Source organism: Labrus bergylta, chromosome 16 (genome assembly GCF_963930695.1).
Source record: "Labrus bergylta chromosome 16, fLabBer1.1, whole genome shotgun sequence".
Classification (NCBI taxonomy): Eukaryota; Metazoa; Chordata; class Actinopteri; order Labriformes; family Labridae; genus Labrus; species Labrus bergylta.
In genome coordinates, this window is record NC_089210.1 from 24,117,821 (window position 1) to 24,145,436 (window position 27,616).

The window sequence follows — 27,616 nt, forward strand, 5'->3', positions numbered from 1 at the left end:
TTCACCAGTGTGACATTGTGATCACGACTATACTCCTCATCAGACGGTCTGATTTGTCTTCAGTGATTTTTTTGGGTCGACTCTGCACCTGCCCTATTGATTTGTATGTGTGTATTTTCCTGATTGTTTTGAGTATATACATACAAACATTTTACCTAAGACAAAATAAACTCAACAGATTTGTATCTAATTAAGAATGCTTTTATTTCAAATAATCCATGCACAATAAAGCAAAGCTGTGTTCACACCAACAGTTATGCATAAAAAAAATGCTGATCAATCTATTCATCGTCTTTGGTCAAATTCTTCTCTGAGGTGTGGGAGCCCAGAGGAACTTAACACTTGAGAAGGTTTAATGGACAGATAGACACAACATGTATTACAAGCATGCAGACATATACTGTAAGATGTGAACCTTGTAATGAGCAAACAGCACAAAGAGTCAAGAAGCAGATTAGAAATGGTCCCTCTGCTCCTCTACTGGTCTTCAGTGGAACAGTGGGACTTGTTGAAGGTTTTCTCTGAAGTCTGGGAGCCCAAAGACACTCGACATGTGTAGACCTTGTCCATGTTCCAGTCTGACGTCTGGATGGACAGATAGCTGCTGATTTGGAAAGTCTGGTCTGGTTGCTGAACGGCCGTGCTGGTAGAGATCCCACTGCTCACTGGACTCCCAGCAGCAGACCAGCTCACATCTGCAAAAGGCACAGACTGAGAGGACAGACAGACCAGAGAGGCTTTGTTGGACTGGAGCTCAGCACTGGACGGAGGGAAGACTGTGAGGACAGGAGGAGAGAGGCTGGAGCCTGACACACACACACACACACACACACACACACACACACACACACACACACACACACACACAGGACATTGAACACATGAGTACAAGTGAAGTCATTCAATACAAAGTATGACAGAGACCATCAACTCATTAGTTTTGTTCACAGTTTGACAAACAGGCTGCAGTTGTTTTCTAACCAACTATCTAACACTTAGAAATGAGGAAATAATCCAGAGCATGTTTTTAATTTAAAAAACTAACTCATCAAAAACTTTAAACATTTGAAACACGAGAAGTTTAGAAGTTTGAATTCTTCATATCACATTGTAAGAAACATTTTAGAGATGATTCAACAAAGGTTTAGAAAGGATCAAACATGCCGTTTATATTTGGACATGAATTGTCACATTTTGTAATTTGATCTGAACTGTTCAACATTCCTCAAACATCAACATACTTCAGAATTGACAGAAACTATTTCATACAAATGTTGAAATCTTTTTGAAAGCTTTCTGTTTCATTCCAAGACATAGTCTGGTGTCAGAAAGAGAACTAAATATAAATGTGTGTTGTTCACACAAAAATATATCTGAACAATGAGTTAAATAACAAATGATGATTACTGATCAGTTTGAATAAGAATGATCAAATCTCTCTCATTTCATGATGAGTTTCAAAGTACTTACTCGTCACAATCAGCTTGGTGCCTTGTCCGAATACCACAGTGATTCAGTTTGTATACATGGCTGTACAAAAACCTCCTGACTCTCACTAATGAGGGGAGTGGAACTGAAACATCCTGTTGAGAGCAACTTTCACTGTCAACATGTCATTCTTTCATCAGTCTGCTCACATTACAACAACACTGATGGACTTTTATCAAACTCTTTTCACCCTGAAGAACACTTTGTTTAGTATCCTTTCTTGTTTTGTTCAAGTTTCTTCATGATTGTACCAAAAAGAAACCTTTATAACACGATGTAAATGTGAATAGAGTTCTGTGAAGAGGTGGTCGTTGATAATGAATCAATTTTGTTGCTGTGAAATTCATAATCTAGAAACAGAAGCTTTTCAAGTCTGAATTGTATGTTGGACAGGGCCTCTCTGTTTGGAGTTTGCTCCCGTGCATGCGTGGGCTCTCTCCAGGTACTCTGGATTCCTCCCACAGTCCAGACATGCTCGTTAGGTCAATTGGTGACTCTACATTGCCAGTAGTTTCCATCTGTCTTCATGGATAAAGGTAAAGTGCATTTTCATAAAATGGTATGTTGAGTACAAGAAAAGGGTTACTTTTCTTAAACACAACAAATCAAACAAGAGAAATGTTTAAAGAGATTCTTGTAAAGGTGGTTTATCGACTTACTTTCTACATGTGTTGGTGTCTCATATTCTGTGAAGTGTAAAATCTTCTCTGCATGAACACAAGACATAATGAAGAGGCTGCTGCTACAGAAAATACAACACCATAGTAAAGAACACACAAACACACACAATGACAAGGTGAGAATGTGTGTGTGTTTGTGTGTATTAAATCAATTGTTTCCTAATCAATGTGAAACACTGTCACTAACCCAGTGATTGTATGCCTGTGAATTAGACAGAACATACAGAGAGAACATGTCAGTATCACAATTCCTCTCTTTGGACAGACAGTGACTGAAGACTGCAGCACATGTGAAGGTGGTCAAAAAAATGCAAACTGTCTGCTGCTCCAAAGCTCCTCTACTATAATACTGATGTGGATTTCCTTGTTGTTGATATGTTTGATGATGAAGAAATTCGCCGTTGAGACTGACTTGCTTTCAAAGAGTATAATTTTATTTAAGCAAGAAACAGAATCACTGGTCACGTCTGACCAGGAGGATCAAGAAGCCAATAATGATCTCTGTCGAACACACAGAGACAATTGCTTATATGCATCTAAACATCTGTTTTCCCGTCATGGGTCATAAAAACATCAAGTTACACAACCATATATGGCAATACTCCTATACAACACCTCAGTTTAAACATTCCACCTAAGGGGACTCCTAAATCTCCTTCAGATACTATCTCCAGACGCACCCATTGTAAACTTATATTATCTCTGTCCTGTTTACATCAGACACTTCATAGTCCCCCCTAGCGAGACTATAGTCTCGCAAACGAGATAAATTATACAATTATGATGTTAATTAGCCTCATATGAATCACTTCTGTTCATGCTTAACCTTAGTAATATAGTAAAATTTTATTTGTGGAGTGTGAGAGCAAAAAACCCATCAGGCAGCTATCTTTCTTTATTATCCATCAAACAATCTAGACAGGAAAACTCTCTCACGGTCCCTCTGCCCCAGGCAACCACCTATAGTACTCCAAACCAATTAAAAAGAAAAAGGGTTATGAAAACTTTTCAGGATGATATATAAATGCACACATTCAAAACCTCAGAAATAAAATCTAAAAATTGTCCAAAGTCAGGCTGGTCGACCCATCGCACCTTCCAATGGACCTCTCCCTACCTAACACCACTTTCCCTGAGGATCGATAAAGAAAGAAAACACCTGAGGTCCCAATATATGCATCTCATACAGTTCCAGAAAAATATGTCTTGCTAAAAATATCTACTATAAAGTAAAACATACAAAAATATTTATCAACAATACAAGTTACATTGTAATAAACCTTCAATGATTTTTCAATCGAAACCCCTCATCATGATGTCTTCATTCAGGTTTCCGTTGTCCATTTCCATCCTCCATTTTCTTAAGTTTGGTTGTTTCAACTCCATTAATCTGGAAGGATCTCTGGACAATCAGCCACCCTCACATTGGTCTCCCAAATATCATCCTGGGAAGAAAAATCAACAACCAGTATCTTTGTACATACAAAACCATCAAAGATATTCATTTTTGTATCATACTTTCACATTATTCCACTACATGATTAACATATACATGATTAATATACATGATTAAAATATTCAATTCCCCCCTTTTATCAATTCACTTCCAGTTCAAAATAATAGTGAGTCAATGTTGAATTCAGATATTCAAAAATGGATATTTCTCTCCAATCTCTATGACCTCCTCACCTTCACTTAGGTCATTACCACTCAGTAGCGGCATCTGAATGTTTTCTCCTGGCATCACAACTCCTACCCATCTCAATATCATAGCCTTAGCAAAGGTCAACAACAGCGTACAAAAACAAAACATCACACACAGTGATAGAAGGGTAGCCACCAAAATCTGAACCACTATAGCTCCTACTGGTCCTAATTGGTCTTGTAACCAGGTATTCGCAGACCATCCCGCTCTTTCTGATGGACCAAATGAATCCCTAATTAGTTTCAAAGCATCTATGACACTAGTCATATTGTCAGTAGCATCAGGAATCAAAGTGTAACAGGCTTCTCCAGTTAGATTCAAAGCTACACAGAGGCCACCTTGTTTGGCCAAAATGTAATCAAGAGCCATGTCATGTTTCAGCAACGTCAATCGATGACTCCTCTGAGTATTTGACAAATATTCAAAACCTTTTATGGTCTCGTTTGCAAAACCTTGCAGGGTATATGTAATATTATCAATATGATCAGCTAAGTATGTAACACCATACCATGGAAACAATCCTATTCCCCATTTCTCTCCCAAACTTATCCTCCAATGATAAGACTCCAAGTTGTGAAATTGTGCCAAATCTCTTTTCTTTCTACTGCTAGAGATTGTCGTAGAGTTATCCTCATCAGACCCTTGTCCCTTCTGAATAACAAAAACATCATACGGAAGTTTCAACTGTGCCATATAACAACATCCAATCCAACCATAAGGTAAAAATAAGTATGCCTTATCGCCACAAATCCACCAGATATCTTTAAATGTTCCTATGGTAAAATTACCCTGTAATATCTTCATACTGATAAAGGAGATTTATATATGATAAGTTCTTCAACCAAGCACAATTCCGTTGAGGTGTAAATAGATGCACCGACACGGCCATCCAATAATCATATGGTGCTTGTTGCTTAAATACCAACCACGATAGCGCATACTTCTGACATTTAGAAGTTAAAGGTTCTGGTACCGTCTCTAGAATTGAAGGCCATGTGCCTGGTGCTGGAACTCTCACAACACATGGACCACTCAAATTACTAGCCAATCTAACAGAGTGAGTCAACTGTTGGTACCACATATTTCTACTTGCCCACGGGTCTGCAATTTGCAACACCGAGGAATCAAACCCATAAGCTTTCCATTGGGTTTCACGCTTCTCTAATGCATGAAGATGTTTAGTCATGACTTCTGATGTTCCGTCAGCATCTACAAAATCACCAATCAGATTCGACATAGTCATCTGAATTGTTTCAGCTGCCTTAACTAATGTAGATGTAGCAACAGATGTCAACATCATACCTACAGACTTTGTAGACACCGAAGAACTCATCATTGTTTCGTTGATAGTAGATCCCATCTTTACAACCTCACTTGTAAAATTACTCGCAGCTAGAGTAGTAACCAAAGTTGATACGTTAATACTACTAGTTATTCTCTGAGCTACAGTAGTAGACATCATCTGTTCATCAGTCACCCTTGGAGTGACTAGTTGCTTTTGAACCTCTTTAGCCACCGTAACTACTTCAATAGGATCTAGGCCTTCTACCACAAGCATTATCTTATATTTTCTCAATCAGCGGGAGAGTTGATATGGTAGTTGACAGTTTTCCTACTTCAACAACCAGGGGTTTTGCAATTCTAGTTTCATTTAGTACCACTAAAGTCACAATACTGTTTCTGTAACCTAACCCCAATTGGATACTATGCTCTCCCATATTTACTAATTTTGGGTCATAATATGTACACTTATAGTCACCTTGATCTTCAATCTGAGATCTACGTAAATAAAGACTACAGTCTCCCTCAATCTTTGACCTTCTTCGATCATTAAGCAACACATACTTTTCTAGTGGTGATGTCCCCAATAAATCAATAACCTTACCATGGCTATCTTCCCACTTGACTCGGAATTTCCCTTTCCCATTATTTTCCTTTGTACACTGACATGGGAGCTGAACTGACTTTCCCAAAATCACTTCTACTCTAGTCCTCGTAACGTTTTGGTCTAACCTTTCTTCGGGTTGGCCTTGGACTCCTTGGTCCAACTGGGTCTGTGAATTTTCCTGTAGAGGCATCACAGCCCTCTGGAGTCTTTGACTCATGCTCTTGAGAAATAGACTCTGTTGTTTCTGGGACATGTTGTAAATCAATGTCACCAAATCGTCTTTCTTGCTCACGGACTGACAAGTCATCCCTGACATCATCAAAAGTGTAATCAAAATCATCATGTATAGCCCCAACATGGTCAATCCCTTCTTCCCCTTCTTCTGCTTTACCTTGTATATAGACACAAGTACCTGTATTGTTTTGATCACATCCGGGTTCAAAGTCCCCTCTACTGGCCAAGGCTGGTCAATGTCAGGCCAACGCTTACTCCATTTTTCTGATATTTTTGGAATATCTTTAACAAGAGGATTAGTCTTCTGTACTACATCAACAGGAGTGATTGATTTTGTAATTTTGGTGTCCATCTTTGACATTACAATGACCCTCTTAGTTCCTCGTATTATAAGTCAAACTATTTAGAAAGTACTGTTACCACACTTTAAAGTGAATGAATTTGCCAACCCCAAAGGAGACCAAAGCCTTTTTACTATAAAAGCAAAAGCACTTCTTTATCACCTAATGCATCTAATCACACTTATTTATCTTAAAATTATGGAAATAATGTCAATGTTCCATCTCAAAATAGCCCAGGTCAAGCTAGACCATACTCAGACAATGAAACCAGCATTCACAACACTCAACTGCATTTGAATCAAATCAACTTTTCCATAAATGATCAATCAAATCAAAAATACTCCATTATTGACCAAATACTTCAATTAGTCAGTCTGTTGCCAAGACTTCCTCCTATATAATTGTAATGTGATACATAGAAGAAACAATGTAAGCCTCTATGCGAAAACAGACTAAGCATGTATCAAAGATGTTGACTATAAAAAATGTGTATACACAGATAGAAAAGTTCAGGTGTTTGTTGAAAGAGTTTGTGGATAAAACCGCACTGGCCTTGATCAAGCTGGATTCAGGATCCCTACATGCTGTCATCCGCAAGCTTCCAGTGCTTGTGAAGTACTGCCAGATATCTCCTCATCTGCCTTTTTGGACTGATCCAGTTCAGACACAATCCATCTGTCTGTCTTCCCTTTAGCTCTCACACAGCATAGTAGAGAGAAACAGAGAAAACAGAAAGAAAACAAAACAAAAGTTTAATCACTCTGAATCCATATACACAATGCAATAACAATTCAGTGAAATATGCACACATTATCTGTAATCTTTATCTATTTTTTTTTTTATCTATTGCAAAGGCTGTCTCCCTACTGGGGGTGTGTTTTCCTTCCCTCTGTGTCCCACAGAGAGAAGAAGGAGGAGAGGGGGCTACCTCTCCACTCCCCTTAACAGGAGGAGTAAGCTAATTGGCTTTCTATGTGAGGCAACGCCTCTTGGACCCGCCTCCTAATTTTAGCAAGGGCTTCCAGTCTAACCTGGCTGTCAAAGGGTTAACATCGTCTCCAAACCCTATGGTCCAAACCTAGTGCATTTAATGCACAGACAGGCACATCTCACCCGTGGGTGCTGTGACACCCCTACTTTCACTAAAATGTACACTTTTTACTAGTGGAGTCATTAAAAGAAAACTTATCGGTCAAGTAAGATTTATTAAGTGACAACTAAGCCAATCATATCTATTTGATTACAGTTGAAGCACAGTAAGGTTACATTTGCATTTAATCCTCCTGTCACTCATCACTGAGTCAGAGCTCAGAGCTCACACATGGAAACATGCTGCATGTAGCATCCTTCTGAAAGAGAGTAAGTCACCCAAACAGAGGTTTTTAAGATAAATCCACCTCACAAACCAACATAAGTGTAACATTTTCTCCTCTTGGTTGTTATTTTAGCTGTATGTATTTACTTCCATAACTTTACAATGTAGCAGAAGTCCCCTTTGCAGTTTTTCTAAATAAAAGCACATTTTATGTGAAGACCGGAAAAAGAGACTGAGGCGTAAGGAAATAAGAAAAGCAAAATAATGGCATCACAAAGAACCGTTTTGAATCTGGTTTCTAGAGCTGACTGGGTTACTCACAATGGATGTTCATAAAGTTAGTGTCTAATTATCTTTTGTAACTTTGTCTTGTTATATGATGTTTCAGCTAAACTTAGTTATTGGACATTAAATGAAACAGAATGTGTTGATTTCCTAGAGGGTGGTAATATACTAGCACAGAACACACACACTTTTAAGATCACTGCTCCACCCCTGTGCACAGAGTCTATGCACACACAGAAATCAGCACAGTATCCTCCCAGTCAACAGCCAAATAGAAAAATGTATTCTCTAATAGTCAAAACCAACTTCTTCACCTATTTTAAACCAAACTATATGTTCTTTTTGAACAGACAAAATTCGCAGCATAATGTGGTCACACACATACGCTCAAACAGACAGAAAGAGAAGTTCACACTCCAATCAGCCGGCAGTTCTAAACTTTATCAGGAATTTTTCTGTTCTTTTCTCGAAACTTGCTACCTGAATGGGTACAGACTATCCTCGCTGGTCTCTCCACTTCTGTTAAAAACAGATACTATATACACTTATGCTATGTATAAACGTCCTTTATTAGGCTCATGTGTATTTATCAGATTAAACAAACATCCTCTGAGGGGCTCATAGATTTTTATCAAATTTAATATATAAAGTCCCCTGAAACAAAGGGCTCATAGGTTTTTAACACTGATGAAGATCAGATAAGTAAAAGTCCTCTGAAACAAAGGCTCATATTTTTTATCAAATCGGATATATAAACGTCCCCTTAGACAAAGGGCTCATAGAGTTTTAACACTGATGAAGCAAAAATGTCCCCTCTTATAAGTTACTAAATCGCCTTTTAACCAATCACCTGCTATATATGCCTATTTAATAATACATCTATTCTATTTATCAATCACACATATACAAGAACATTTCTGGATCAAATACACATCTCCACACCACACAGACCTCTCAAAACCATCCAAATCACAACACAAGAGACAAGACACAGACAGAGACAGAGACTGTCCAGCAGCCACACAAACACTTCAGGCTGTATAGAGCTTGAACGCACACACATTCCAAGAACAGCTGCGCCTCAGCGAGCGCACACACATTTCAGTTCAAATTTTGAAGTCGACTCATTTATAATTTCCCTCTATCAAATCTTTTACTTTGGTCAGACTTTTAACAAATTGTCTTTTCACAAATTACTTCACACTGCATGCTTCAATGCACACTTTTTCCTTTACTCAGCGCTTTTTTCCCACTTTTCTCAAAACTCTTATCTTTATTCCTTATCTTCACTTTTCATCTTTTTACTTCTCATCTTTACACTTCTCATCTTTATTTCTTCTCTTTTATTTTCCTACATTATACGTTTATCATCTATTCAAATACCCTGGCCAGGGATCCCCTTTGTTTTATTTTTACTCAAATTTGACTACTTCTTAAAGCCAACTTTCACTTCAGTGTCTAATTTACACATGACTTACTGTTAAGAGGATACGGGCCCTGTCCTTGTTAAACTTGCATAGTTTTTTAGCTAACTGGTCTCGTTACTAGTTGCGCTTATGCTATCATTACCTTTCAACTTTTTTCATCTCTTCTTCTCTTATTTATCTCTTCTTTATTTTATTCCCCTTTATTTATATACTTTTTAACTCAATAAACCCCAATTTAGACGGAGAATTACTCCAACATCAACACATCATTGCACTTCAGTTCTTTGACAGTGCGGCCAAAATTGCCGATAGACGACAGAAACAGCTCCGCAATATGTGCAGCAAAAAAAAGAAAGAAACACTTACGAAGTGATGGAAATAATAAACAAGCTGTGGTCCCCTGCAGAAGGCCCCAACTGATCCTGTTCCGTGACGCCAAAATTGATGTGGATTTCCTTGTTGTTGATATGTTTGATGATGAAGAAATTCGCCGTTGAGACTGACTTGCTTTCAAAGAGTATAATTTTATTTAAGCAAGAAACAGAATCACTGTTCACGTCTGACCAGGAGGATCAAGAAGCCAATAATGATCTCTGTCGAACACACAGAGACAATTGCTTATATGCATCTAAACATCTGTTTTCCCGTCATGGGTCATAAAAACATCAAGTTACACAACCATATATGGCAATACTCCTATACAACACCTCAGTTTAAACATTCCACCTAAGGGGACTCCTAAATCTCCTTCAGATACTATCTCCAGACGCACCCATTGTAAACTTATATTATCTCTGTCCTGTTTACATCAGACACTTCAATACTTCAAATGAAACCTCGTATGTGATCCTGTGGTCCCAGCCTGACTCACACAGACCCTGTGTCAGGAGAACTGGTAGATGTCTAGGCTCTGTGCAACATGCAACAAGCTGCAGTCTACACTGAGCAGTAAGCTGGATGTGATGGAGAGTATATTTTATTCAAATAGATATACTGGACAAACTCCAGTCAGGTTGATGGACTGAAACTAAAAAGAAGAGATGACACCTCTTTAAAACAACATGTTCAGAAGGTGTTTGGTTCTTTTCATCAGTCTGCTCAGGCTCAATCTAAGATCACTAAATGGTATTACATTTTAATCAAGGCATATTATGCAACTGAAACTCTTTTCTTTGTGTTTCTGTTTCATGTAGATCTTCTTTGTGAGGTCAGCTGGTGGGGGGGGCAGACAAGGTTACAGACAGTTTGTCTGTCAGATAAGAGAAGCACATTTGAGAAGTTAAGAAAAACACAGCAAGTGTTCCTTTGAATCTATCTGCTCAGGGAATGTAGACATGTTGTGTTTGTGCATCAGTTCTGGACCTGTTGATGAACATGTGAGACAAGTAAGAGCTGACTCAAAGAACAGGAGACACAACATGATAATTCTTTAACCAGAGAATATTTAACCAACATTGAAAAAATCACACAAGATTAATAATAGTGTATTGAAATGTAGGCATTGTAATATTAATAGTGTTGAATTTCTTTTGTGGCTTCTTTGTGGTCAAAGTTAAGTGCAGTGACAAAAAGCAGAAGTGTTCAGTGAGGAGGTTTTTGTCACGGTGTAAATCACTGTGATACGTGCTCACTGACAGAGCTGTCCCATGTGCTACAGTAATAAACTGCTGAGTCTCTCTCCTCCACAGTGCTGATGATCAAACGATAATCTGATTGTGACTGATGAGTGGATGTGAACTTTGGAGAGGAGAAACCAGAGCCATAGCTTGGAGAGCTATATGAATGATGGTTCTTCAGAATATACTGAGGAACTCCTCCTGGAATCTGTTTGTACCAACGAGCAGAATTACCAGTCACAGTCCCCAGGTTACAGTCCATGGTGGCTGTCTCTCCTCTCCTCAGAGTCACAACAGGAGGCTTCTGTGTCACCAGCGTCACAGCACTCACACCTGGAAACAACAAGATGACATGGAGTCAAGAGAAACACACAGACTGATGAATCCAACATGAGCTCAAAGTTGCAGTAAGTCAGCCTCCTTACATGTTAGAGCAGTGATGAGAGTGCACAGGGTCCCCAGCATATTGTCAGTGTGTGCTGTAAACGTCCCTTACTGTCCAGCTGAGAGGTGAGCAGGGTTGGAGTGTGAGGAGAAGAGACACTGAAGCTTATAAAGACACTGAGGAGAGGAGAGGAGGAGGAGGAGGAAGAGGAGGAGTTTACACACTCAGCACTGTTTTTATTCATTAATAACAGACAGGGTCTATATCTGTTTGTTCCTGTTTGTCATGCTGTTTGTGGTAACTAATCAGCTGTGTGACTTTCTCCATGACAACAGTTCATTTGAGTTTCAGTCAGGATTTAGAGTCCACCATAGCACTGAGACTGCAATTTAAAGTTACAAATGATCTACTTCTAGCTTCAGACAGGGGACTTCTCTCTGTGCTCGCCTTGTTAGATCTTAGTGCTGCTTTTGACACTACTGACCATCAAATCCTACTACACAGACTAGAACATTTACTTGGAATTACAGGGACTACTTTACGTTGGTTTGAATCCTACTTATCAGACCGATTTCAGTTTGTACATGTTAATGATAAGTCCTCTATGCACACCAAAGTTAGCCATGGAGTGCCACAAGGTTCAGTGCTTGGACCAATTCTCTTTACATTATATGTGCTTTCTCTGGGAAATATTATGAGGAAACACTCCATACAGTTACATTGTTATGCAGATGATACTCAGCTTTACGTATCAATGAAGCCCGATGGCACCAGTCAGTTATGTAAGCTAGAAACATGCCTTAAGGACGTTAGGACCTGGATGACCAGAAATGTTTTGCTACTTAACTCAGACAAGACTTAAGTTATTGTGCTAGGCCCTAAAAACCTCGGAGAGACTTTTTCTAGTGATGTGACTGTCCTTAGTGACATCAGCCTGGCATCTAGCACCATTGTTAGGAATCTAGGAGTTCTATTTGATCAAGATATGTCCTTTAGCCCTCACATCAGGCAAATTTCAAGAACAGCCTATTTTCACCTTCGTAATATATCCAGGATCAGGAATATCCTGTCGCAAAATGATGCAGAAAAACTAGTTCATGCATCTGTTACCTCCAGATTGGATTATTGTAATTCTCTTTTGTCAGGGTGCTCTGAGTCTCTAAAGACTCTTCAACTAGTCCAGAATGCTGCAGCTCATGCACTGACTAGAACTAGGAAAGGGGACCACATTACTCCTGTGTTGGCTTCTCTGCACTGGCTCCCTATACAATCTAGAATAGAATTCAAGATCCTTCTTCTCACTTACAAAGCTCTAAATGGCCAGGCACCATCTTATCTTAAGGAGCTACTAGTGCCGTACTACCCTTCGAGAACATTACGGTCCCAGAAGGCAGGCCTGCTAGTGGTACCTACAGTCTCTAAACTTACTATGGGAAGTAAAGCCTTCAGTTATCGGGCTCCTCTCCTCTGGAATCATCTTCCAGCCGTCTTCCAAACTTTCCTTTTTGATAAATCTTATAGTTAAGGCTGGTGCTGGTGTAGACTAGCTCCTAGTTATGCTGCTATAGGCTTAGACTACCGGGGGAACTGGCACCTTGAGCATATACAGTACATCATATTACTGCATGTATCTATCTGTAAATCTCAGTCACTAACCATCTACTTTCCTGGGAGCTCTTGAGCTCTCTTAGGCTCCTCAAGGTCGTTGGTTGATGGCCTGCCAGAACAACCCCCCCCTGAATGTGATCCTCACAAACACTTTTCTCTCTTTACCAAAATCAATTGCAAGGCCCTCTGAGAAGATAATCTTTTGGCCATCTTGATCAGCTGTGATAAGGAACCACACTGACAAAGCCATATTTATTCATATATATACATTATATTATATATATTTATACATTTTAATTAACCCCGGGTCCGGTGGACCCGAACATCCTGTATGTAATATAAATGTTTAGGGGGGTGTACAATGTGTGGTCATTGAAAATATGTTCTGATATATGTTCTTCATAGAAAATGAGCCAAGGCCAATGAGTCAGAGTTTTAAAAAATAATGAATCGTATCATTTTTCTTTAGATAAAATATGAAAATGGGTCCCACAGACCCGAACACCATACAAGGGTTAAAGCTATAAATAGTAAATATGAGTGATTTTTGTCAGTTTGTGACCTTTTAACGGTTGTTATATTGTGTGTAATTTTTAGGCAATGTCTGCGCGGGTGTTTTATGCCAAGAGGAGGGAGACTGTTGTCATGCCGGCCCACCCTACCATCAGTGATGATGAGGAGGAGGAAGATGACAATGTGGCAGACCTTGCTGTCCCTCGTGGTACTTGTGACTACGTTACCAGTGATGATGGTATACTGGCCGTCAGGTGGAAGGACAACAAAGCGGTCACTCTGCTGTCAACAGTCATCAGGTACTGCAGTGAGACCAAGAAGAAGGAGCCTGTGAGCTGTCCAGCTGTCATCAGGAGTTATAATGCCAACATGGGGGGCATTGATAAGAGTGACATGCTGGTACACCTCTACCGCACCCCCATGAAGTCCAAGAGGTGGTACCTGCGTCTGTTTGCATACGTCATTGATGTCAGTATCCTGCCTGGGTTGTGTACAGGCGGGACTGTAAGGCCCTTGGAGTGAATGGCCAGCCTCTGAAAGATTTCAGAATCCAGGTGTTCAGGGGTGCCAGCGGCCAGATGCCTGCCACATCTAGCTCCAGAAAAAACTCATCTTCATCTGTCGAAAGCCTGACCACCAGTTCTGATGTCCCTAAGCCTGTCCGGGGACACCGCAGCCACACACCAAATGAGGCTGTGCGCTTTGATCTGTCCCTCTTCCATGCCCCTGTACATGCCAAACGCCAGACCTGCAAGTACTGTAGCAGCAAAGGCAACATTTTAAGGTCAAATGTGGCCTGCAGGGTCTGCAAGGTCCACCTTTGCATGAACAGTGAGCGTAACTGCTATAGGTACCATGACAAACTGGCCTAATGGTGTCTTTCACCTTATAGGTGTTTTTCTTGTATTTTGTGTATATACACTTCTTGGATTTTTTTTTACCACTAAAGGGCGAGGAACCAAATATGGTAACTTTGTTCACGTTGATTTTGTACATGACATTGAAAAAATGTAAACATTTTTACAACAGAAATAAAGTTTTGTTATGTCCCCCAATAACACTCTAAGGTTGAATTTTTGAATTTCAAAGTATTTCAATGAGTGCCCTATAAAGGCAGTTTTTTATTACCACTGTAACTTTTAAAGTGCTCATGGTGGATAGGCTGGGTCTTTGTAATATAGCAATAAGTAAGGTCTTTTACCTGATTTTTGTAACATAAAAATGAGTACCTGCTCTTTGTAATGTTAAAAGACAAAGAGTAAGGTCTTTTACCTGCTTTTTGTAAAGTGTCGCGAGATAACACTTGTTATGTGTTGACGCTATTCAAATAAAAAATGATTGATTGATTGATTGATTGTTGTTCCTGTTGTCTTTAGAGGCCTCCTCATGTCTCTGAGATCAGTGTTCATAATCTAATGAAGAAATAAAGTCTTTATGATTTGAAGTGTAATGTGTTCTCACACTTGTGTATTTGAGTTTTTGCAGTAAACAGGTTGAGTATAAAGAATGTTTCCGATTGAACATTTCTCAGGTTATCTCACTTTCGTCACACTTCTCATGAAATGTTCTCTCTCTAGGAAATCATCTTCTGTTATTATATTGACTCTTGAGATTGTAAACACATCATTCCTGTGATTCTGTGACATGTTTCCAACATCATGAAGTTTGTCTCTTCTTCTTCTTCTTTCTAAAGTGAAATTTGACACACTTTTCTGTTTCCAGACAAACATTTGGCCTGAGGCTGAAGGATGAATCAAACAGAATCAGGATTTCATCAGTCTAATCAAACAATGTGAAATCTCTTCTCTGAGCTATAAACAGCCTCATGGTATCTGCCATGGGTATCAAATAATAAGCAGTACATGATGTCAACACATATAGTTATCTCCTGTTTCATCTGATTGAACTTCCCTAAATGTTGGACTCACAAATATAGCAAGGTGAACTTTATTTCTAAATTAATTTTGTAGTCGTTACAGTTGAAATTCTTTTGATTAACTTGATGAATTTACAGAAAACAAACATATGAATGCTGTTTTTTCCTTCATCTCTCCTTGTGTGCTTTATATTCTAAATGCCAGCTGCTCTTTTTTTATGTTTCCAGAGGTAAAGACTTCATCTCTTTGCTTATCCTTGTTCTTCACTTTTTTTGTCACAAATTGCTGTATGTTGCAAATTAGAAGAAGAAAAAGAACATGAAAAAAATATTGACATTTCTAGTTTCTTTGTGTTTGTTAATGAGATACATTTGTTTTGTTTTTTTCATCTAAATGGTATTTTTAGAATATTTTCAGGACACTGTTTGATAGTAATGATACGTTGCTTCTCCCATTGCTGTGACCTTGCCGTGGTGGAAAGCCTTGCATGCTTCTATGATCCTGAGAGCTATGCTGGAGGGAGCCTATGGCTCCTGGCAGGTTCAACCATACCAGACTGGTCTTGGGTGAGGAGTGAAACAAAAGGCAGCACCTGGTCCTCCAGGTTGGGGGTTGGGCGTGGTGCAAACAACGCAACCCTGTAAAAAAACCTATTGTTACAGAAACTAAAATGAGAAATCCTATTGACATCAGGCTCATTGTAGACCCCGGCCACCCAAACTCTTTGGGTGGCAGTATGACCACTTCTGATGAAAGCCGAAAGGAAGTCAGGAGTACGAAAGAGGGCCTACTAGGGCCTAAAACCAAGATCCGCATTGGAGCATGGAATGTCCGAACCATGTTTGAGACCACCAAGAAGGCACAAGTCCTCAGCGAGATGAAAAGGTACCACCTGGACATCCTGGGGATAAGTGAGAGTCACTGGACCGGCTCCAGTCGTCAAGTCCTACATGATGGGTCTGTCATCCTCCATTCTGGCCACAAAGCATCCACACACATGTTGTAGCCATCTTAATCTCCAAGGAGAAGGCCAAAACCTTGCTGGAGTGGGAACCAGTAAGTGAAAGGCTGATCCGAGTACGCCTCAACTCAAAGTACTGTAAACTCACCATCTTACAGTGCTAAGCGGCAACCAACGAGGCTGAGGAGGAGGTCAAAGAAGACTGGTATGAACAACTGCAAATGGCGGTTTCAAAGGTACCCCAACACGATGTTCTTCTCCTAACTGGTGACATGAATGCCAAAGTGGGAACCGACAATTCCAACAACGAGAGGGCAATGGGCAGGTATGGATGTGGCGAAAGAAACAACAATGGTGAACGCCTTGTTGATTGCTGCATGAACAACAACCTGGTCATCGACTGTACCATCTTCCCACACAAGAACATCCATAAGCTCACATGGCAGTCACCTGATGGTAGGACCATCAACCAAATCGACCACATCATCATTAATGGTAAATGGCGCAGGTCACTGCAAGATGTTAGAGCTTACCAGGGTGCAGATGCCTATAGCGACCACCACCTAATCGTTGCCACCATTAAACTCAAGTTGAAGAAGTCAATCCCAAAAAGCCACCGGCAGAAGAAACTGGACATTTCAAAACTCCAGTATCCAAAGAAAAACAAGGAGTTTGTGTTGGAACTCAGAAACCGCTTCAGCACGCCAGAGGCTTCCTCTGAAATGGAAGAAGAACCCACCATAAACAGCGAATGGAACACTATCAAGACCATATACTCCGAAACAGCACAAAAGGTCCTGGGCTTCAAACAGAAAGGGGCCAAAGAATGGATATCAGCTAACACTTGGCAGAAAATTGAAGAGAGGAAGCAGCTGAAGGCAAAGATGCTGAACACCAAGTCCCAACGACTCCTCGAGAAAACCAAGATGTCCTATAAAAACAAGGACAGAGAGGTGACGAGGAGTGCTAGGAGAGACAAAAGGGTCTTTGTTGAACACCTGGCAAGTGAAGCCGAGAAAGCTGCAGCCTATGGAAACCTGGGCACAGTGTACAAAATCACAAAGCGACTCTGTGGCAAATGTATAACCAAACTACGCATGTTAGGGATAAGAATGGCAACATCTGTACATCAGAGAGTGAACAAGCAGCCAGATGGGTTCAACACTTCCAGGAAATACTCAACCTCCCTGAGCCAGAACAACCGGCCAACATCACAACAACAGAGGATATCCTGGAAATCAACACCAACCCCCCTGACTCTGCTGAGGTTAAAGCTGCCATCCAAACCCTGAAGAGTGGCAAGGCATGTGGCATAGATGCTATTCATGCTGAGATGCTCAAGGCCGACATTCCAACATCAACATGAGTGCTGACAGACCTATTCCAAAACATTTGGAACAGTGACACCATCCCTGAAGACTGGTCCAAAGGTCTTATGGTCAAAGTCCCCAGGAAAGGCAACACCAAGAACTGCAACAACTGGATTCCCTTTCGTCTGTTCCAAGCAAGGTGTTCTGCAGTGTCCTTCTTAACCGGATGGAGACAGCCATTGACACCAGGATTAGACAGGAGCAAGCAGGCTTCAGGAAGGGAAGAGGATGTATGGACCAGATCTTCGCTCTGCGTAACATCATAGAGCAGTGCTTGGAATGGAATACACTCCTCTTCATCAACTTCGTGGACTTCAGGAAGGCCTTCGACAGTGTCCACCGAAACACCCTCTGGAAGATACTGCACTCCTATGGAATACCATCAAAGATTATCTCAATCATAAAAACATTCTATGAACATTTTGAGTGTAGTGTCATCATGGGAAATGACCTCTCTGAATGGTTTTCCGTGCAGTTCGGAGTTAGACAGGGGTGCATCATCTCCCCTATCCTCTTCCTGGTCACCATAGACTGGATCACAACCAACACCACAGCAGACAGACCCAGAGGCATCCAGTGGACTCTGTTCTCCCAGCTGGAAGATCTGACTTCGCTGACGATCTTGCTCTCCTATCAACCAACCAGTACAACATGCAGGCTAAAACTGATAGGCTGAACAACTTTGCCAGACAAGTTGGGCTCAGTATCAACACCTCCAAAACACAAGTGATGTGTGGCAACTCCATCCCCACAGCACCCATCCTTGTTAATGAGGAACCACTTGAGTTTGTGGAAGATTTCACCTATCTGGGCAGTCTCATCAGTAAGGACAGCGGGGCATCAAAAGACATCAAAGCAAGGCTGGGAAAGGCTCAGAGTGCCTTCTCTCAACTCTGTCCCATCTGGAGATTAAAACAATACAGCCTTAAAACAAAGATGCTCCTATACAACAGCAATGTAAAGTCTGTTCTTCTGTACGGTTCAGAGAGCTGGCGAGTTGTCAAAACAGACATGAGGAGAATGGAACTGTTCCATAATGGATGCCTCCGACGAATATGCCAGATCTTCTGGCCTAATAAGATCTCCAACAATGACCTTTACAAAAAACGAGAAGCTGGAACATCACCAAGGAGATTACGCACAGACGCCTGAGATGACGAGGACATGTGTTGAGGATGGAGCAGGACCGCATCACAAAAGTCGCCTTAAGATGGACACCACCAGGCAAAAGAAAACCTGGGAGGCGAGCTGGAACAGATGAACCTGTCATGGGGAGAGGCCCAACATTGTGCCAGAGACCGAATGCAATGGCAAGTGCTCATTGAAGCCTTATGTCCCATAAGGGACGAAGAGGAGTAAGTGTAAGTGTGTAGTGTATTTACAGCGAGCATTATTCAATGTGAAAGAGAGTCAAAAAGCAGAAGTAGTTAGTGAGGAGGTTTTTGTCACTGTGTAAATCACTGTGATACATACTCCTTAGCAGAGTTATCCCATGTCAGACAGAAGTAAACAGCACAGTCTCCTGCCTCTGTTCTCTTTATGATGAACTGATAATCTATGTTTGATGAAGATTTAGAGTTGAATCTGTCTGAGGAGAATCCTGATCCAAAGCCAGGTGAGCTGTGAGAGTGGTAAAATCTCAGAACATACTGAGGAGCTTCACCAGGAACCTGTTTGTACCAGGAGACATAATATCCATCATCTCTCTGGATATTACATTGAAGATCAACTTGTTGTCCTGTAGAAACTGTGTGGACAGCAGGCGTCTGGGTCAACACTATCACTGCATCAACATCTGTAACACACACACAGAGAAAAAGACATGAGAGAAAGGTTTGTGTGTGAAATGATGGTGTGTGAAAGGACTGAGAAGAATCTCTTACATGTTAGAGCAGTGATGAGAGTGCACAGGGTCCCCAGCATGTTGTCAGTGTGTGCTGTAAACGTCCCTTACTGTCCAGCTGAGAGGTGAGCAGGGTTGGAGTATGAGGAGAAGAGACACTGAAGCTTATAAAGACACTGAGGAGAGGAGAAGAGGAGGAGTTTACACACTCAGCACTGTTTTCATTCATTAATTAACCACATCATGCAGATTTCTAACATCTCCTTGGATCATCTCTGAAATACTTTTTCATGTTGTTTACAAACCAACATGTTTTCATTTCAATAAAGAAGTTTGCTGATGTCCTGATTGTGTCATTTCATTTGGATTCATAGTTAATTTTAAAAAATACCTTATGATCTGTGACCTTAAATGTAAAATTCGACTTTTTCTTGTTTTCTTTTTGATGTCATTGTGTTAACAGACTCTCACTAAAAGAAACACAGTCTATACTATAAAACAGAAAACTATTTGAATGGTGGCTTCATGGTTTGCAAAATGATGTGTCATGCAATTTAAAGAAAAAGAGTCTGAAAACACTGAAATATGTCATGTCCTCATGGGTTAGAGTTAATGGAAATTGTTTTTTTTACATCACAGTGTTCTATCAAGAATACACTGAGGACACTGGTTGGTAGTTACAGGGGGCTTTAGTTAATGTGTCAGACGCTCAAAAAGCAGAAGTGTTCAGTGAGGAGGTTTTTGTCACGGTGTAAATCACTGTGATACCCACTCATCAACAGAGCTGTCATATGTCTGACAGTAATAAACTGCTGAGTCTCTCTCCTCCACAGTGCTGATGATCAAACAATAATCTGATTGTGACTGATGAGTGGATGTGAACTTTGGAGAGGAGAAACCAGAGCCATAGCTTGGAGAGCTATGTGAATGATGATTATACAAAATAAACTGAGGAACTCCTCCTGGAATCTGTTTGTACCAACGGGCTTCACTGTTAGTCACAGTCCCCAGGTTACAGTCCATGGTGGCTGTCTCTCCTCTCCTCAGAGTCACAACAGGAGGCTTCTGTGTCACCAGCGTCACAGCACTCACACCTGGAAACAACAAGATGACATGGAGTCAAGAGAAACACACAGACTGATGAATCCAACATGAGCTCAAAGCTGCAGTAAGTCAGCCTCCTTACATGTTAGAGCAGTGATGAGAGTGCACAGGGTCCCCAGCATGTTGTCAGTGTGTGCTGTAAACGTCCCTTACTGTCCAGCTGAGAGGTGAGCAGGGTTGGAGTGTGAGGAGAAGAGACACTGAAGCTTATAAAGACACTGAGGAGGTGGAGGAGGAAGAGGAGGAGTTTACACACTCAGCACTGTTTTCATTCATTAATAACAGACAGGATTTATGTCTGTTTATTCCTGTTTGTCATGTTGTTGTTGTCTTTGGAGTTCTGATGATCTTCTTTGAATCTAGTAAATAACCTGAGGGTCCAACAAAAGTTTATGTATAAAACATAAAGTCCATCTCTGTTAGTTGAGCGGATTAAAATGTTTCATAATCTTTTTTATGAGTTGTAAATCTGTCCTGTTATTTCTGTTATTAGTCATAAAAATCGACAGAAACTCATAATGAGACACAAACATGATCTTCTTCTGCATCGTATTAAAGTTCCCTTCACTCTGTGCACACTAATATCATATTCATGTCACATTCATTTGGAGGTGATAGTGTTTGTCATGATTTTAAAACACAAACATCACAAGATGGTTTGTTTTCTTTTCTCTTCACTTGTGTGATTTATATTCTAAATACAAGCTCCTCTTTGTTGACTAAAGTTTTTCTTCTTATGTGTAGTAATAAATGAGATGAGGTTTTCTGTCCAGAATACATTTAGGACACTTGTTTGATGTCATTACAAATTCTTGAGTAGAACAGTTACAAGGAGCGTTAAATGTGAAAGAGATTCAAAAGCAGAAGTGTTCAGTGAGGAGGTTTTTGTCACGGTGTAAATCACTGTGATACGTACTCACTGACAGAGCTGTCCCATGTGCTACAGTAATAAACTGCTGAGTCTCTCTCCTCCACAGTGCTGATGATCAAACGATATATATGGTATATCGTCATTCATATATCATAACGATATATGAATGATGGTTCTTCAGAATATATTGAGGAACTCCTCAGAACTCTGCCTCTGAAAGATACTTTGTTTTCAGCAATGATCTGCAACAAGTTCCCCCTTATTTCTACAAAGATAATGAATCACATACCATGTTTTAAAAATGTAAATGCTATCAAATTTCTGAAAAGGCAAATCAGCACTGAGTTAAAACATAAATAAAGAAATAAAGTAATGTAGCAAACATATCAAACTTAAATCTTAATTTCTTCATTATTTTTCTTAGAAAAAACATTTAGCAATTTACAAAATATGTATCAAAGTGTGTTTTGTCAAAAACCTTTATTGAGGTGTCATCAGATGAGAACCATTGGATCAGGGACTGGTGTATCGGAAGCTAAAAATAATGAATTTATTTTTCAATACCTTGCCATTGTTAAGGCACGATCATAAAGAAATGCAGAACAATAAAACAAACTAGAATGAATAAAGTCACAGCAGACCAAAAGAATAATTGACAAGGATTTTATTTCATACAGCTTCAAGTCAATAACAATATTTTTGTTCTTTTATTTATTTATTATTATATATTATTATTTAAGTTTTACTAATTTAAGGTCCTAATTGTTATATTTAATATTGTATTGTTGGGACAAACCAGAGTACCTGGAGAAAACCCACGTGCAACAGAAGAAGAAAAGTACAAGTAGAATAAGAAGAGATGAAGTAGATGGAGCAAAGTTAGGAGGAAAGGGGAATGTTGGAGAGAAATGGTGAGGAATGAGGTGGGTGGGACAGGAAAGGAATTTTGTAGTTCAGGCTTCTCTCCTTGAACTATCTGTGGATAGGGGGAAGGCGGAAGTTTGGTTGCCCTGCAGAGGTCAGCCGGCCCTTAGAGAGAGAGGGTGCAGTTGAGAAGCGGGTCGGTCGCAGATCACTAATCCTGGTCTCTTCATATCCGAGCCCCGTCTTGTTGTGATCCTGCTTGCAAAAAATGGGACTGACCCTTCCTCTGACAGGGTGTTCAACAGCATTATGAATAGGTGGGAGGTGGAAGGGCTTCTGGACAAGGTCATCTCTAGAAGTGAGCTGAATTTGATTTGATTTTCTTGGCCTCAGCTTGTTGTCTTTGATGTTGTCTTGGGAGTCTTTCGCGATTTGCAATGGCTGAGTGATCCCGTTCCTTTTTCTGATGTTGTTCCTTATCATTCTGATGCTGGATAATGGCTATGTTGTTTTGCTGTCTGTCCTGTCTCTCACTTTCTACCTCCTCAGCAGCAAGCAAATTTAAATGTTTCTTATATTGCCTCTCACTTCCTTTTCCACCCTGCGTCATCTGCCCCATGGTATTAAGGAGTGTTCCCTCTGTACTGTGTGTCTTATCACTGGCTCTTTGGTCTTTTAGTGTCTTCTTGTTGTTAACTTTCCTTTCCACCACACTGCAGTATTTTTCAGAGAGTCCTGTAGCCTTTAACTCCTTCAGCTTGTGTTGTTTAGTCTCATCAACTTGCACACGTTTCAGCTTATTTGCTTCAATCAAATCATGAGCCTCTTTCATGATCTTTTCGCGATTTGCAATGGCCGAGTGATCCTGTTCCTTTTTCTGATGTTGTAAGGCCTCTAAGTAGTTTGCTGCGTTCTTACGCTTCTTCTCCTCTTCCTCCTTCTCTTTACTGAGGCTGTACTGTGACGCCTTTAACACCCGCTCAAACTCTTCTTTCTGAAGCATGACCTCTCTACTCTGGTAGTACTGTTTGGAGTGCGACTGCTCCAAGCGATCGGTGCGCATCTTTGCTTCCTCTTGTACTGTCTTTGCAGCCAGATCTTTCTCTTTTCTCCTCCATTTGCTGTCTTCCATTTCTTTGATCCTCTTAGTGTGGATCTCATCCTGCTCTGCCTTGTTGTCTCTAACTTCTTTCTGCCGAGCAAACATCTTAGCATGCTCCAACTCCCTCTCTTTCTTTTTGCGTTTCTGCGCTGCTTTCTGTTCAGCCTCCTGCTTCATTTTTTTCTGGATGAACTCTGCGTTTTCAATGTCAGCCAGCTTCTCTTCCTCCATCCTCTGCGTCTTGGCGAGCATTTTCATTGCTTTGATGTGCTTACGCTCTTCGTGTAGATGCTGTTGTGCCTCTCTTTTCTGCTCCAGGGCTTTGAGGTCCTCCAGTTTCCATTTCTTCTCTCTCTCTTGTACTGTCTGTTCCTCCTGTCTTTTCATCTCATCCTGCACCTGCTTGTTTGAATGAATGTTTTGTGATACTTGGTTGAGATTATGCTTCATCACTCTGTTTAGCTTTTGTTTGTGGAGTGCATCAGCTTGCTCAATGGCCTCTATGGCTTTGAGGCGCTCCATCTCTACCGTGACATTCAAGAGCTTCTCCTCTTCTGCCAACTCGGCCTGGATCCGTCTCTTCTCCATGATCTGGACCTCACGTATCTCTTGACACTGAGTAGCCAGAATCACCTTGTTGAGCTCCTTGATCTCATCTTCTTGCATCATAATGAGAGTATTGGCCCGCTCCAACGTCTTCTTTGAACGGTCCTGGGCCTGAATCTCCATCTGAGAAGGTGGCATGTTCTGCTTGCGGATATTATTTACCTCAATTAATCTATGCCTGATGGATTCTGCTGCTTTATACTCCTCCTCCCTCTTCCTCTGATGAGCATTCATTTCAACCTTGGCAGTAATCTTGGATGCTGAGAGAATCGGCTGCCACTCAGATGATGACAAGACGATGGACTCTCTAGAAGAATTTGATTTACCACGTCTGTCAAGCATGATTTTGTTCCCAAACAGGGATTCATCTACCTGAGAGGTAGGAGCTACTGTGCGGTAGCGACGAGCACCAATGTGGTTCTTTGGGGCTTCACGACTGAATCCAAGTCTCATGGTTGTATTGTTGCAAGTCATTATTGGTTGCAATTTGAAGTGAAAATGAATAAGGTTTGTAAAACAGTTTCCAAAACACTAATCCTTTTGTATAATCGAATCCTCTGGTCTATAGTCTAAATTATATGTGACATCATTACATTCCATTCCTTTGGTCTTTATTTTATTTTGATTTGAAATTTAAAGTTGAAACAAACAACATGGACATTCTCATAGAATGTAGTCAACTGTTGTCATGACAACATGTTTGCAATGCAAATAATCTCTTCATAGAGTTGCTGTGATTGGCTAATTACATGCAGGCTAATCCTGATTGGTTGTTTGATTGAGACCTGGTATGTTATATTCATAGCTTTCACGTGACGTCACACTCGTATGGAACCGCCCACCTGGAGGGCAAGAAAGTCTCTCTACCACAGTACGCTACTGAGAAGTTACTGGTCTCAGTGGCCCCCTACGTGTTTCTATCTGTTTTATTTGACATTTTTTCAAATTAAATACAAGTGTTGTCTAATAGATACACTAACTGGTGAGGAGACGAGCCCGAGTTTTGCTTTTACAGAATTTAATCTGAGAAAAAAACAGAAAGGAGGACATTTGTGGATTAATTAAGTTAGACCCTCCACAGCCCCTGTGGGGGGAAACATCAGACTTCTCCTCATCCTGACATCAATTATAGTGTTGACTAATTCTAAATATTCCTACCGTTAACTCAAATTACTGCCCCAGAACACTAAGATTGACAGCTGATACTATCCTGATACTATCGCTAGCTAACTAACTAATGTTAGCTATGTAGCACTCACGATGCTTGAATGATAAGGAACTTCTTGCCCTTCACTTCTCAAACAGCAGCATTATCGACCCCGATCAATAATACATAAAGCTGCCTGTATGTTTGTAGACTTTCATCCTACAGTGATGTAAGGGGAGGGATTCTCCTCTATTTATCAGCAATATCACTGAAGTGACGTTCTGGTGTTACGGGTTAAAAGAGTGACCATGTTAACTGATGACATTCAGACAAACGCGACTGAAAGTGTCCTAACAAATACCTCTTTGTTCCGTTTTTGTATTAGCATAATGTCAAAATTGTTTATGAGATATGTTTAAATGAAAGCCAAACAAATAGGCTTTTGATAGGACACGTAACGTACGACAACCAGACTCACTCGGCTGACAGTCACCAGTTATCATGGTAACTCTTTTAAACGTTACACCGGCATAGACTTTGCCGTTTCGAGCGATATAAATAGTGTCCCGTATCGCAAAGTATCGTTAAAGTATCGCAAGTGCCCAAAAAAAAGTTTATCTTAATATGGTTTTGCTATGGTTGTCAGGTGATGTAAACATGTGTCGTTTTAGGAGATGTTAAATTAAAAGCCAGTGATGCAGTTCTACAGGGTTTTCAACGATGGCCATTACTTTCCTGAGTGTTTTTTTGCCCTCCAGCCCTCCGTGCTGATGACGTCACTGAAAGCTATGAATAGGTTACTCATGTTCTCAAAGTCTCTCTCTCACATATAGTTTGTTGCTGAAATGCGGTATGCCGTCTGTGTGTGTGCATCCGCCCTGCTGCTTGGCCTTCGCTTCTCATGTCAGCAGCAGGTTTCCAAAGTCATGTGACACTGACAGGATCCGTAAAGTTACCTAGTGTCATGTTTTGTTTTTTAATCATTTATTTAGTATTATTGTCTGTTCCTGTTTTATTTTGTACTTACCCTTGTCTCTGTCTTTCAGATCCTGCTCCTCATGTTTTCCTGCCTTGAGCCTCCCTGTCCTGATTGTGCTCACCTGTGTCTCGTTATCCCCTGATTGTCTGTGTGTATATATCCCTGTGTTTCCTCCCTCATGTTGCTAGTTCGCAGTGTGTTCCTGTGTGTCACCTTGTTCCAGCATGTTTCCTTGTAGCTTTATAGTGATTTTTGACTGTGTCTGCCTTACCGTTTTGCCTTTTGCCTGCTCCCTTTGGCTTTGTTTGCCTTGAAGATTTGCCTTCCTGTGTACCGACCTGGACCGTAATTAAACTCTGCCTTTTTCTGAACTCATCTACATGTGAGTCTGCTTTTGATTCCCTGTCTCTATCTGGTTCTGATATTAATCTCAGTGTTTGTAACTTCTTCAACCTTTGAAAGAAGGTTTTAATTCTGTTTGATGACTTTCAATACACTTTTGTTTCAATACACTCCTGCAATAGATCGGTATTTACAAAAGGCTACCTCAATGCATTTTGTTGATCTTTATGGAATTTCTTAAATATTAGTTGAAAAATAAGCATTGTGTACAAATTATTCCGTCACTGCTGTTACAGTTTCTTTTTTATAGTCTTTGTAGAGAACCCCACTTTACAAGCCCCTAGTGGGATTTAATCAACTCTTCTTTGCATTATCATGTTATTGTATTGTAGTTAATTTTAATTAATTGATATGTGTGGATAAATGTAAAAACATTAAGGACACTGAGTGATCATCCTAAAGTCTTGTGAGAATTAGTAGATATTCTTAGAGACTCAAAAAGCAGAAGTGTTCAGTGAGGAGGTTTTTGTCACGGTGTAAATCACTGTGATACGTACTCTTTGACAGAGCCGTCCCATGTCTGACAGTAATAAACTGCTGAGTCTCTCTCCTCCACAGTGCTGATGATCAAACGATAATCTGATTGTGACTGATGAGTGGATGTGAACTTTGGAGAGGAGAAACCAGAGCCATAGCTTGGAGAGCTTCTGTGATAGTTCTTCAGAATATACTGAGGAACTCCTCCTGGAATCTGTTTGTACCAACGAGCAGATTTGTTAGTCACAGTCCCCAGGTTACAGTCCATGGTGGCTGTCTCTCCTCTCCTCAGAGTCACAACAGGAGGCGTCTGTGTCACCAGCGTCACAGCACTCACACCTGGAAACAACAAGATGACATGGAGTCAAGAGAAACACACAGACTGATGAATCCAACATGAGCTCAAAGCTGCAGTAAGTCAGCCTCCTTACATGTTAGAGCAGTGATGAGAGTGCACAGGGTCCCCAGCATGTTGTCAGTGTGTGCTGAGAATGGCCTTGGAACTTGGAAAGTGAGCTCACTGCTGAC

At 40.5% G+C, this 27,616-nt stretch overlaps 1 protein-coding gene and 1 long non-coding RNA gene across 3 annotated transcripts; both read right to left on the bottom strand.

Moving 5' to 3' along the window:
• Positions 1-179: 179 nt before the first annotated feature.
• LOC109993759 (immunoglobulin lambda-1 light chain-like) lies at positions 180-27,608 on the bottom strand. 2 transcript variants are annotated; one of them, XM_065964983.1, is made up of 4 exons: positions 27,520-27,608; positions 27,101-27,427; positions 1,471-1,500; positions 180-806 (listed from the first exon to the last, which is right to left on the bottom strand). In XM_065964983.1, the coding sequence occupies exons 1-4, from the start codon at positions 27,557-27,559 to the stop codon at positions 478-480; spliced, it is 726 nt and encodes a 241-aa protein (XP_065821055.1). In that variant the 5' UTR covers positions 27,560-27,608; the 3' UTR covers positions 180-477. The 2 variants fall into 2 exon arrangements, with proteins under 2 accessions (XP_065821055.1, XP_065821054.1); XM_065964982.1 differs by lacking the exons at positions 27,101-27,427; positions 27,520-27,608 and adding exons at positions 10,983-11,312; positions 11,405-11,459.
• On the bottom strand, positions 2,581-10,800 carry LOC136183071 (uncharacterized). Its single transcript, XR_010668893.1, has 2 exons — positions 9,730-10,800; positions 2,581-3,613 (listed from the first exon to the last, which is right to left on the bottom strand). It is a non-coding gene; the product is annotated as an uncharacterized lncRNA (long non-coding RNA).
• Positions 27,609-27,616: the final 8 nt, after the last annotated feature.